This window comes from Hyperolius riggenbachi, chromosome 9 (genome assembly GCF_040937935.1).
Source record: "Hyperolius riggenbachi isolate aHypRig1 chromosome 9, aHypRig1.pri, whole genome shotgun sequence".
In the NCBI taxonomy this organism is placed as follows: Eukaryota; Metazoa; Chordata; class Amphibia; order Anura; family Hyperoliidae; genus Hyperolius; species Hyperolius riggenbachi.
The window spans coordinates 259,041,189-259,053,564 of NC_090654.1; the positions used below are offsets into that span (position 1 = coordinate 259,041,189).

General features: G+C 42.7%; 1 protein-coding gene across 1 annotated transcript in view; it reads left to right on the forward strand.

Annotated features, from left to right (window-relative positions):
* The window catches only part of TBPL2 (TATA-box binding protein like 2), a 40,085-nt gene extending 28,922 nt beyond the window's left edge, over positions 1-11,163 (forward strand). The window contains exons 5-7 of the mRNA XM_068252133.1: positions 6,863-7,030; positions 8,059-8,153; positions 11,023-11,163. Of these exons, the coding sequence (XP_068108234.1) occupies positions 6,863-7,030; positions 8,059-8,153; positions 11,023-11,102 (343 nt within the window). The 3' untranslated portion in view covers positions 11,103-11,163. The remainder of the gene's footprint in view (positions 1-6,862; positions 7,031-8,058; positions 8,154-11,022) is intronic.
* Positions 11,164-12,376: the final 1,213 nt, after the last annotated feature.

Sequence of the window (12,376 nt, forward strand, 5' to 3'; positions counted from 1 at the left end):
TCACTACCCTGGAGGGTTGGAATATTGTTGCAGCAGAAAGCTCCTTACCTGCTTAAACAGGTTTTTCCCCTCTAGCAGCCACCTGAGCGGCTGTGCGTGCTAGAGGGAGGACAACGCGGAGCAGCCCTGACGGAGGTCCTGGACGCAGCGGTGGGGGAATATCGGCTCTGCACGGAGGAAGGATGGCTTTGCCCCCAGTCTAGCGGTACTTCCGCCGACGAGTGACTTCACTTCCGCATTTTGCGCGGCTGCAAAACAGCGTTGTGTGCGTTCCTTGTGGCACTTAGCGTTTGGCCTTTGCCGAGGATGGACGCACGAAAACTTCAGGATCAGGTAAGCCGGCGGAGATCTTGTGGGGAGCCGCGTTTGATCACGGTCTGACTGGTCGCCGCACTGGTCTGAGGTTTGATTATGCTGCTCAGATGTATTTAGTCAGCATATGAATGACAGTGGCTAGATCAAGGATATTTGCTGAAGCTGTCTTTTTGTGGTGGCACATTGTTGTTTAAAACCAGTTAAACATGGATAACTGCACTGATCTTAAGTTTAATTAATAGATCAGAAAAAGCATGTTAGACTACTTGGTGATTTGATTACTTAAATGGAGCAAGATGTTTGTTACCAGTTTAAGTATTGTAAAAGTCCTGATAGTTCAGAAAAGCATTTGTTCACATGTGACTGATTGGTTTTTGTGCAGCTCAATGTGTTTTGCATAAGTAATTGTTGCATAGCTACCTGAATGTTAACTACATGGTGCATTCATTGTGGGGAGTGAGCTGGTTACTGGGTCAGCTGCATATAATGTTGGATGTTTTCCTTCTAAGTTTGCAGGAGGGATTTATTGGTGCAGTATCACCAAATATATTAAGTTTAAAAAAAAAAAAAAAAAAAAAAAAAAAAAAAATTTTTTTTTTCCCTCCCTCTCTCCTGCAATACATTTTAGCAGCTGTATGCATCTACATTCTGTCTAGATGAGCTACACTTGAGTTGATATGCATCCTAAATTATCTGTCTGATTGCTGTACTTAAGCTTATTTTACAGATAATGATATTCATTTTTTTGGTAAACAGCTCACTATATACACAGAGTATATATGAATAAACATCACATCTGTTCAGGAGAGGATTTATGTGATTAATTACAGGCTTTAATGAATTATAGTAATTAATCTCATGGTATTATTCTCTTCATATGTTTTTCAGGAGACTTCGGACTTATCCGATAGCTCTAACAGGTCCAGGAGTTGCCTTGTCTGTAAGGTGGTTTTGCCAACTAGCTGGACAAAAGCATCTTGCCAAGGATGTATTACAAAGTTAATTAATGAAGAGAATACTGCCTCCTGCAAAGAGTTTATGACTACCATGAGGCATGAAATGGTAGAGACATTTAGAGCATTCAGGGAAAATCTGCCTACAGGGTCAGCTCCTGTGGTACCTCCTGTGGCAGTTATTCCCAAGGAGAATCCTAAGCCAAGAAAAGCTCTTGTAAAAACTACAAGACGTTTAATTTCTTCAGATGAAGAAGAAGAAGAAGAGGAAATACAGGATGTTCTTCCTGGAGGACAGGTTAACAGGGATTTATCACAGGATGATATGTCAGATCAAAGTGATACGGATGAGAAACTTATGTTTTCAAGATTCAGATTTCCGGTGGAAGAGACTGATGAATTAGTGCGGGCTATTCACACTACCTTGAATATTAATCAGACCACTCCGCTCCTGTGTCCATACATGATAAATTATATTCTGGTATGGATCCCACACCACATTTAAATTTTCCTGTACATCCCTCAACAAAAAACCTAATTAATACGCAATGGAAATACCCAGAGAAAAAACTTTTTATTTCCAGAGGGTTTAGAAAGCGATTCCCCTTTTCAGAAGAAGATGCAAAACTATGGGAAGGTTGTCCCAAGTTAGACGCAGCGTTCAGTCTAATGAATAGGGAGAATGAACTTGCTTTTGAGGATTTGGGTTTCCTTAAAGACCCAGCAGACAAGAAAATTGATTTGTCACTTAAAAAAGCTTATACAGCAGCAGTAACTAACTTTAAGCCTGCTGCAGCCACCACCTGTGTCTCTAGGACCACTTTATTATGGATAGAGAGGGTGGAAGAATTAGTTAAAACTGATGCTCCTAAAAAGGACATTTTAGAAGCTCTGAGTGTTAAGAAATCTAATAATTATGTTACTGATGCTTCAACAGAGTCACTAAGAGTTACAGCAAAGACAACAGCACTAGTTAATAATGCCCGCAGAAATCTGTGGCTCAAGACATGGGACGGTAGCCAATCATCCAAGTCTAAGGCATGTAATCTACCCTTTACGGGGGACCTGTTATTTGGCCCTCAGCTCCAAGAAGTCTTGGAGAAGACGGCAAGCAGGAAATTATCATTTCCGAAGAAAAAGAAATTCAAGCCGAATAGGCCCTTTTTTCGCCGCAATAACCAGGCGAGAGATAAAGGAGTCCAAAAAAGGACTTGGCCAATTAATAAGGAAGGGCCTAGGAGGACTCCGCTGCATAAGCCAGCAGAGCCCCAAAGCAAGCACCAGTGACGCCAGGCTGAAAGTAGGGGGCAGGTTATCTCGCTTTTATCCAGAGTGGAGAAAGATAACCTCGAATCAATTCATTTTAGACCTAATAAAAGACGGGTACAAGATAAGATTCATAAAAAAGCCCCCGGTGAGATTTGTAAAGATCTTAATGCCGAAAGACAGAGAAGCCAGGATGGCATTACAGGAATTACTAAGACATGATGGACAGAAATGTCATAAAAGAGGTACCACCTCAGGAAAGAAACCGAGGGTTCTATTCTCGAATTTTTCTGATCAAAAAGCCAACCGGAAAATTCAGAATGATTCTGAACTTAAAACCACTAAACCCCTTTATTGTATACGAAAAGTTCAGAATGGAAACTGTGTATACGATGAGGAACTTACTGAATGCAGACGTGTTTATGGTGAACATAGATCTGACAGACGCTTATTGGCACATCCCAATCAGAAGGGAGTCTCAAAAGTACCTAAGATTCAGTGTACAAGGAGACGGTGGAGTGCTGCATTATCAATTCTCGTGCCTTCCTTTCGGAATATCTTCAGCACCAAGAGTGTTTACGAAAGTAATGGCAGAGGTGGTAGGAAATCTTCATCTCCAGAACATTATAATAATCCCTTATCTGGACGACCTATTAGTTCTAGCAGACAATGCGGTACTGCTTCAAAGAGATCTGAAGAGGGTGTTAGGTCAGTTAGAAACCCTGGGTTGGTTAGTAAATTACCAAAAGTCACATCTGGATCCATCCCAGGTGATCAAATTTTTGGGGTTCATAATAAATTCACCCCTTCAAAGACTGTTCTTGCCAGAGGACAAGGTGACAAAAGTGCAGTCGACAATAGTCAGCCTTCTAGAGGCAGACGCCATCTCAGTACGGCAGTGCATGAGTATAGTGGGTCTTCTAACCTCAACAGCACCAGCAGTAGATTGGGCAATGGCTCACGTAAGAGTTCTCCAGAACTGGCTACTGGAAAACTGGAACAGAAATCAGGGCGATTTAGAAAGCGTGTTGTCAATACCAACCTGGGTAAAGGAATCACTGCCTTGGTGGATGGATATAAAAAATCTTCAGTTAGGAAGACTATGGCGGTCTCCTCCAACAAAGATTATAACAGACGCAAGTTTGATGGGTTGGGGAGCCCATGTGGACGGACTATACCTGCAAGGGTCATGGACAGACCCAGTAAGGGGAGAGTCATCCAACTTCAGAGAAATGAAGGCAGTTCATATGGCCCTATTACAAGCATCAGAGTGTCTAAAGGGGCATCATCTTCAGGTTCGTTCAGACAACATAACAGTAGTAGCCTATCTGAACAAACAAGGAGGGGCAAGGTCCAGAAAACTCCTAGAAGTGTCACTGAAGATCTTAGATTGGGCAGAGCTGAATCTGCTATCGTTAACAGCAGTCCATCTGAAAGGGACATTAAATCGAATGGCCGACCTTCTAAGCAGACAAAGACTGTCAAATTCCGAGCTGAGGCTCAACCCGGAAGTATTCAGAATGATAACGGCCAGATGGGGGTGGCCCGAAATAGACCTTTTTGCCAATCAGACGAACTCTCAGTGCAGAAGGTTTTTCTCTCTAGATCCGAAGGGAGCATGTGCAATAGATGCGTTGGCCCAAGATTGGATCTTCAGCAAAGCATATGCCTTTCCACCAATCCCCTTGATTCCTCTTGTATTACAGAAGTTGAAACTGTCCAGAATGACTCTGATATTAATAGCACCAGATTGGCCAAAACGATCATGGTACCCGTTGTTACTAAAAATGCTGAAAAAAGATCCTTTACTCCTCCCTCAGGAGGAATTACTTTTAGATCAAGAGGAACACAGATGGGTACATGTTCCAAATCTGCATCTAAAAGCATGGTTTCTGAAAGGGATGTTTTGAAGTCCAAGGGCTTGTCAGACAGAGTGATCAAGACGGTTCTGAATAGCAGAAAGAAAGTAACCAGATTGATCTATTCTAAGTATTGGAAGACTTTTTTAGACTGGAAAAAGAGAAATAGTTAAAGACAATAAATTACCGACAATTCTGGAGTTCCTGCAAGATGGAATTGAGAGGGGTTTGGCCTTAAGTACAATTAAGGTACAAATAGCAGCAATTTCTGTTTTCGTTGATAAGAAATTAGCCTTAGATCCCCTGGTGATCAGATTTATGAAATCGGTAGAAAGATCAAGGCCAATAGTTAAGAAATCATGTCCTAGGTGGGACCTATCTTTAGTTCTCAATGTACTTATGGAAGAGCCATTCGAACCTCTAGAAGAAATTTCGTTAAGGAATCTTACAATTAAAACCATATTCTTAGTAGCGATTACCTCTGCAAAAAGAGTAAGCGAATTAGAGGCACTAAGCAGTGATGAACAATTCTGTTCTATATTTGAAGACCGAGTGATATTGAAGACGGTAACTGATTTTTTTACCAAAAGTATCATCAGTGTCTAATAGGGGGCAAGAGATAATATTGCCTACCTTCTGCAATAAAGCAGTTCATCCAAAAGAGAAGCAGTGGCACAAGCTGGATGTAAGGAGGTGCTTACTAATATACTTAAAAAGAGTGAAGCAACTCAGGAAAACAGACAGGTTATTCGTTAATTTCACTGGAAATAAAGTGGGAGAAAAAATGACCAAAGCTTCGATAGCAAGATGGCTCAAGGTTTGTATTGAGGAAGCTTACAAATTGAGGCAGTTGGAGTCACCTAAAGAGATCACAGCACACTCTACTAGAGCTATGGCAACCTCCTGGGCCTATAGAGCTGGGGCATCGGCATCAGAGATCTGCCGGGCAGCAACATGGAGGAGTGTCAACACGTTCGTCAGACATTACCGTCTAGATCTGATGACAGCAGGAGAACAGTCCTTCGGGAGGAAAGTTCTACAGGCTGTGGTCCCGCCCTAAGGTGGGTGATTCCTTGTTTATCATCTCAATGTCACTGTCCTGGAGGGTTGGACGAAAAAACCAGGATTACGACCTGGTAATTCTATTTTTGACAACCCTCCAGGACAGTCCTTAGTTCCCACCCGTTAAGCATCATGTATTTTGATGTGGGTAAGAAGTATTAGGGTATCCAGTATGACTAGGTTCAGGTCTTGTGCACAACTGAGGTGTGGATACCTGGGAACAGATTTATAGAGCTCACGCTGGGTGTTTCCTGTTTCTGGGGGGCGGAGCCCAAATCTCAATGTCACTGTCCTGGAGGGTTGTCAAAAATAGAATTACCAGGTCGTAATCCTGGTTTTTCACACGCAGTTAATAAACAGCCTGTCTTTAACTCTGGAGTTATTTTAAGGATTGAAGAGTTTACTTTAGGTTTGCCTGAGGTAATGTTTCCTGAATACGACATGCCTCATCACCATGGTGATAACTCTAGAAACGTTATTAAAGACAGGAGATAAGCTTAGTGAATTGAGGCCATTATGTTCCATTTAGAACATGCAACAAGACATGCGTTTTTAAAAATGCACACTGCAAAACACAAACATCTGCATTTTTTTTTTTCATGCGGCCCATTGACCTGCATTATGTGTTTTCCGCAATGCTAGCGTCTCTGCCTAGTGTGTTCCTACCCTTAAAATTAATCTGAGGTGAGAGTTGGTTATATGGAGGCTGTCATATTTATTACCTTTTTAAGCAATACCAGTTGCCTGGCAGCACTGCTGATCCTCTGCCCCTAATACTTTCAGCCACAGACCCTGAACAAGCACGCAGCACATCAGGTGTTTTTGACACTATAATCATAACTGACTAGATTAGCTGTATGCTTGTTTCTGGCATGATTAAGACACTACTGCAGCCAAATAGATCAGCAGGGCTGCAAGACAACTGGTATTGTTTTAAAAGAAAATCAATATGGCAGCCTCCATATCATTCTCACCTTAGGTTCATTTTAAAGGGGAACTGAAGAGAGAGGTATATGGAGGCTGTCATGTTTATTTCCTTTTAATCAATACCAGTTGCCTGGCAGCCCTGCTGGTCTATTTCTCTGCAGTAGTATCTGATTAAAACCAGAAACAAGCATGCAGCTAGTCTTATCAGATCAGACTTATAAGTCTGAACCACTGAAACACCCGATCTGCTGCATGCTTGTTCAGGGGCTATGGCTAATAGTATTAGAGGCAGAGGATCAGCAGGGCTGCCAGGCAACTGGTATTGTCTAAAAGGAAATAAACATGACAGTCTCCATATACCTCTCTCTTCAGTTCCCCTTTAAGGTTCTTCCATGTTTTTGGCATAATGAAATACACATTTGGAGATGAATCCTATCATGCCCTGTGTAACCAGGTATTGCTGTGCCCATTTTCTGACAGTGAAGAGCAGTCTCGGCTGGCAGCCAGGAAGTACGCACGAGTGGTGCAGAAGCTGGGCTTCCCTGCCAAGTTTCTGGACTTCAAAATCCAGAATATGGTGGGCAGCTGTGATGTGAGGTTCCCAATACGGCTGGAAGGACTGGTCCTCACCCACCAGCAGTTCAGCAGGTAAATGTACCACAAAGGCTGATGCATTTTTTTTTTTTTTTTTTTTTTAAGTGCGTCAATTCAAAATGTGCCTGAAGCAAATTTTGTGAGAAATTTGTGATGCTCTCCTTACAGCAAAGCCTCTGGATAGTCCTGAGGCTCCCTCTGAGGAAGCGGGAGGTTTCAGCACTCTGCAGTGAAACTAGGCGGAACCGTAACAGTAATGTTATCCTGTGCGGGGCGCATAAGGGTGATTTGGGGTTCTGGCGATCACCAGACCCCATGTACATTTCCCTTCGAGTTGCTATGACCAGTGGTGGGCTTTTGAGTAGTTTACTACTCTAATTCGGAATTCAAATGAAGTCTAATGACTTCACGCGTGACCACAGGCAATAGGGAGTTAACTTACCCAGAAGTCTTTCGGCGACGTCTGCGTTCCATTACGTGTCATAGGCGTAATGAATTTCGGGTTCCATAACTCACTACCGGTCCTCCTCCTTCCGGCTTGAAAGAGGAAGCGTGATAGTGAGTCATGCAACGTGGCTTTAACCCAAGTAAAGAAAATGACTTTCACTGGGGATTCTACCAGCCCCCTGTACCCATCCTGTGCCCTCGCCGGACCCCCACGATCCTCTGTTCTCAACAACCCAAACCCCCTCCCCTACCCCCCCCCCCCCCCACCCCCCACCCCTGCGGCTTAGTTTCAGTTTCGCCGACACTGTCCCAGCGTGGCCCTGGCCGCGTGTATCCTTGCTCACGTTCCTGTCCGCAATAGCGCTCTGCACAGCTGGAATTGTACATATTTTATGTGTGAGCCAAGCCTGAGTGGTTTTGTAAATACAGAAAATACAGAAAAAAAACTTAAAATCCCACATGAGGGGACAGATTAGTCCAAAACCTGTCAGATCTTTCAGATTTTTAAGCTAAATCCTGCCCGATATTCCTATAGTGCGGAAGAACTGAGTAGCTCTGCAAAGCTACTTTCATGAGGTGGGTAGTCACAGTAATACTGTTTTGTAGTGACTGGTGGCGTGTTTAATATTTTCCAGTTATGAGCCGGAGTTATTTCCTGGCCTCATCTACAGGATGGTGAAACCGAGGATCGTGCTGCTCATCTTTGTGTCTGGGAAGGTGGTGCTCACCGGTGAGTCACTAAAACTATGGTACACCCAGCCAAATCTATGCATGGCCACAGAGACACTACATCCAGCTAAATCTATGCATTGCCACAAAGACGCTACATCCAGCCAAATCTATGCATGGCCACAAAGACGCTACATCCAGCCAAATCTATGCATGGCCACAGAGACACTACATCCAGCCAAATCTATGCATGGCCACAAAGACACTACACCCAGCCAAATCTATGCATGGCCACAAAGACACTACATCCAGCCAAATCTATGCATGGCCACAAAGACACTACACCCAGCCAAATCTATGCATGGCCACAAAGACACTACATCCAGCCAAATCTATGCATGGCCACAGAGACGCTACATCCAGCCAAATCTATGCATTGCCACAGACACTACATCCAGCCAAATCTATGCATGGCCACAGAGACGCTACATCCAGCCAAATCTATGCATGGCCACAAAGACACTACATCCAGCCAAATCTATGCATGGCCACAAAGACACTACACCCAGCCAAATCTATGCATGGCCACAAAGGCACTACATCCAGCCAAATCTATGCAAGGCCACAGAGACACTACATCCAGCCATATCTATGCATGGCCACAGAGACACTACATCCAGCTAAATCTATGCATTGCCACAAAGACGCTACATCCAGCCAAATCTATGCATGGCCACAAAGACACTACACCCAGCCAAATCTATGCATGGCCACAAAGACACTACATCCAGCCAAATCTATGCAAGGCCACAGAGACACTACATCCAGCCATATCTATGCATGGCCACAGAGACACTACATCCAGCCAAATCTATGCATGGCCACAGAGACGCTACATTCAGCCAAATCTATGCATGGCCACAGAGACACTACATTCAGCCAACACTATGCATGGCCACAGAGACACTACATCCAGCCAAATCTATGCAAGGCCACAGAGACACTACATCCAGCCATATCTATGCATGGCCACAGAGACACTACATCCAGCCAAATCTATGCATGGCCACAGAGACGCTACATTCAGCCAAATCTATGCATGGCCACAGAGACACTACATTCAGCCAACACTATGCATGGCCACAGAGACACTACATTCAGCCAAATCTATGCATGGCCACAGAGACGCTACATTCAGCCAACACTATGCATGGCCACAGAGACACTACATCCAGCCAAATCTATGCATGGCCACAGAGACGCTACATTCAGCCAACACTATGTACAGTTGTGCTCATACGTTTACATACACTGGCAGTTTGATTTACCTTTTTTACATAGAATATAAATAACCCAAACTTTTCTTTCACTGGTTAGTGGTTGGCTAAAAACCTTTGTCAAACAACTGATTTACTCTTTTTAAATCCTAATCGCTACACAAACTACCTAAACTACCCTGATCAAAAGTTTAAATACCCCAGTTCCTAATACCATGTATTGCCCCCTTTATCATCAATGACTGAAGTGTTTTGTGATAGTTGTGGCTGACGCTCTTTATCGTCTCAGACAGTAAAGCTGCCCATTATTCCTGAGAAAAAGCTTCCAGTTTTCATAAATTCTTGGACTCTTTTGCATGAACTGCACTTTTGAGGTCTCAAAGTGGCTCAATGCTATTGAGGTCAGGAGATTGAGATGGCCACTCCAGAACCTTAACTTTATTTTGCTGTTGCCAATAACTGGTCGACATGGCCTCATGTTTTAGAATGTCATGTTGGAATGTCAAAGTACGTCCAATGCTCAACTTCCTGGCTGATGACTGCAAATTTTCCTTCAGTATATTCTGATAAACTTACTGCATTCATATTGCCATCAATTTTGACCAAATGTCATGTGCTTTTGTAGCTCTCACATCCCCAAAACATCAGCGAAACACCACCATGTTTCACAGTAGGACTGGTGTACCTTCATCATCTGCCTTTTTGACTCCTCTCCAAATGTAGCATTTACCAAAAAGTTCAAATTTGGTCTTATGACTTTAAATAACTTTGTGCCACAAGGCTTGAGGCTTGTCTCTGAGTGGTTTGTCATATTTTAAGTGGGATACTTTTTGGCATTTGTATTGTAATGGCTGTCTTCTGGCAACTTGACCATGCAGCCCATCTTTCTTCAAGTGCCTCCTTATTGTGGTTATTAATATTCTTGTGGGGCTATTACTATTACATTGGTTGTGATGAGGGGAGTTCCGCCGGGATAGCCTGCTGCAAGCAGTGCAATGCTTGCGTTTATAGTTGCAGTGAGACATACTTTCATTGTACTGTATACCTTATGCTACGTACACACATGCGACTACGATCGTTCGTTGTTAACGACGAACGATCTTTTAATTGACGAAAGAACGACCGGAGTAAAGTTAGTTCTAAAAAGTGTGTAACGATCACATCGTTAGAACGAACGTTACACCACGTAAAAGCACTTAATGCGCCTGTGCATAAAATTGTAAAGTTCCCTGGAGAAAAAGTGAAATGCGCATGTCCAGCCTGGTACAAACGATCGTTTCCAACGATGTACTACTTTTGCAAACGATCGTCGTTGGTTAAAATCCGCCGAGACAGAACTTTCTTTTGTAGCGATTTGGCTCGTTCGTCGTTAGACTTAATAGTCGGTGGTTCGTTTTTTGTAACGATCGTCGTTGGTAAAGATCGGGGAACGATCGTTACAAACGACTATAGTCGCATGTGTGTACGCACCTTTACTCTATCATCGCAACATACCGGTGAAGTAAGTGTTGTGCTATGGTGCGTTTGCATAGAATCTCATCACAACATAATAAGCATAGTGTGGGATGAGCCTATTGCGAGACTGGTACCCTTTGTGCTTATTCAGATTTGTGTAATGATCTATTAATTTATAATTTTGTTTTGTTTTTATAGGAGCAAAAGAACGTTCTGAAATTTATGAGGCATTTGAGAATATTTATCCTATTCTGAAAAGTTTCAAGAAGACAACATGAATACCTCAGTAATAGGGAGGGATTTTTTTTGTATGTTATTTTAAGTGTAAAGTTGTAAAATAAAAATGTGGTTTTGTTACGATTTTTGTGGACTAATATTTTGCTTCAATACCACTACAGTAAAGTGTTTTATGAATAAAACAGCAGACTTGGTCTACATATGAGTGTGCGGACCTTCTGGATTTATCATTGACTGTTACTCAGGTCCAGCACCTCCACAGTGGTGTGCGGTTCCTCCTCGGATTCCTCACTGTAAAGGTGGGTACACACATCAGTGTTTGGAAAATGAAAGATCACAGACCAATTTTACCCCCTTTCATGTAGTATGAGCGCCATACTCTACACAGTCTATTCTATGGAGCTGAACTCCCCATCAGATAAAAATCTTTGCAAGATGCTGCACACATTCAAAAGATCATTATCTGCAAAAGATCTGTTCCTGCAAGGGAATCGTTCCTGCAAAATGCATTTATAATCTATATCTGCAGATCTCATACACACCTTGTTTAACACATTCATCTGCAGATCATACAATTATCTGCAGATCCAAAGATCCATCCTGGTGGATCTGATCTGCAGATGATTGTCCGTTAAACAAGGTGTGTATGAAATCTGCAGATATCATAGACTATGAATGCATTTTGCAGGAACTGATCTTTTGCAGGAACTGATCTTTTGCAGGAACTGATCTTTTGCAGGAACTGATCTTTTGCAGGAACTGATCTGTTGCATGTGTACAGCATCTTGCAACGGTTTTTATCTGATGGGGGGAGTTCAGCTCAATAGAATAGACTGTGTAGGTATGGCTCTCACACTACATGAAATGGGGTAAAATTGGTCTGTGATCCTTCATTTTCCAAAGACTTTTATCTGACGTGTGTACCCACGTTTAGGGTCAAAAATTCAGGTATGCAAATGAGATTCTATCTAGCCAGACCTAATTGGACTATAGCAGAGTTTGACAGCTGGTAGTCCTCATGGCCCACCAACAATACATGTTTTCCAGGAAACCACATTTGCTCACAGCGGAGTAATCGGTGTCTCAGCAGAGCTGATTAAGGTGATAACTAAAGCGAAAAAAAATCCATATGATGAATTGTTTGTGTATTACAAATAATTAATGGAACATTAGACGCAAAGAAATCTCATATTTTTATTTTCCATTCTATAACTGTAATGTCTAGCAGATCTCCTGGTTTTTCCATAGCCACTCTACCCCAATCTAGTGCCGTAGCTCTGAGCTCGGCCCACGGTCTTCACCTATAGACGAGCCC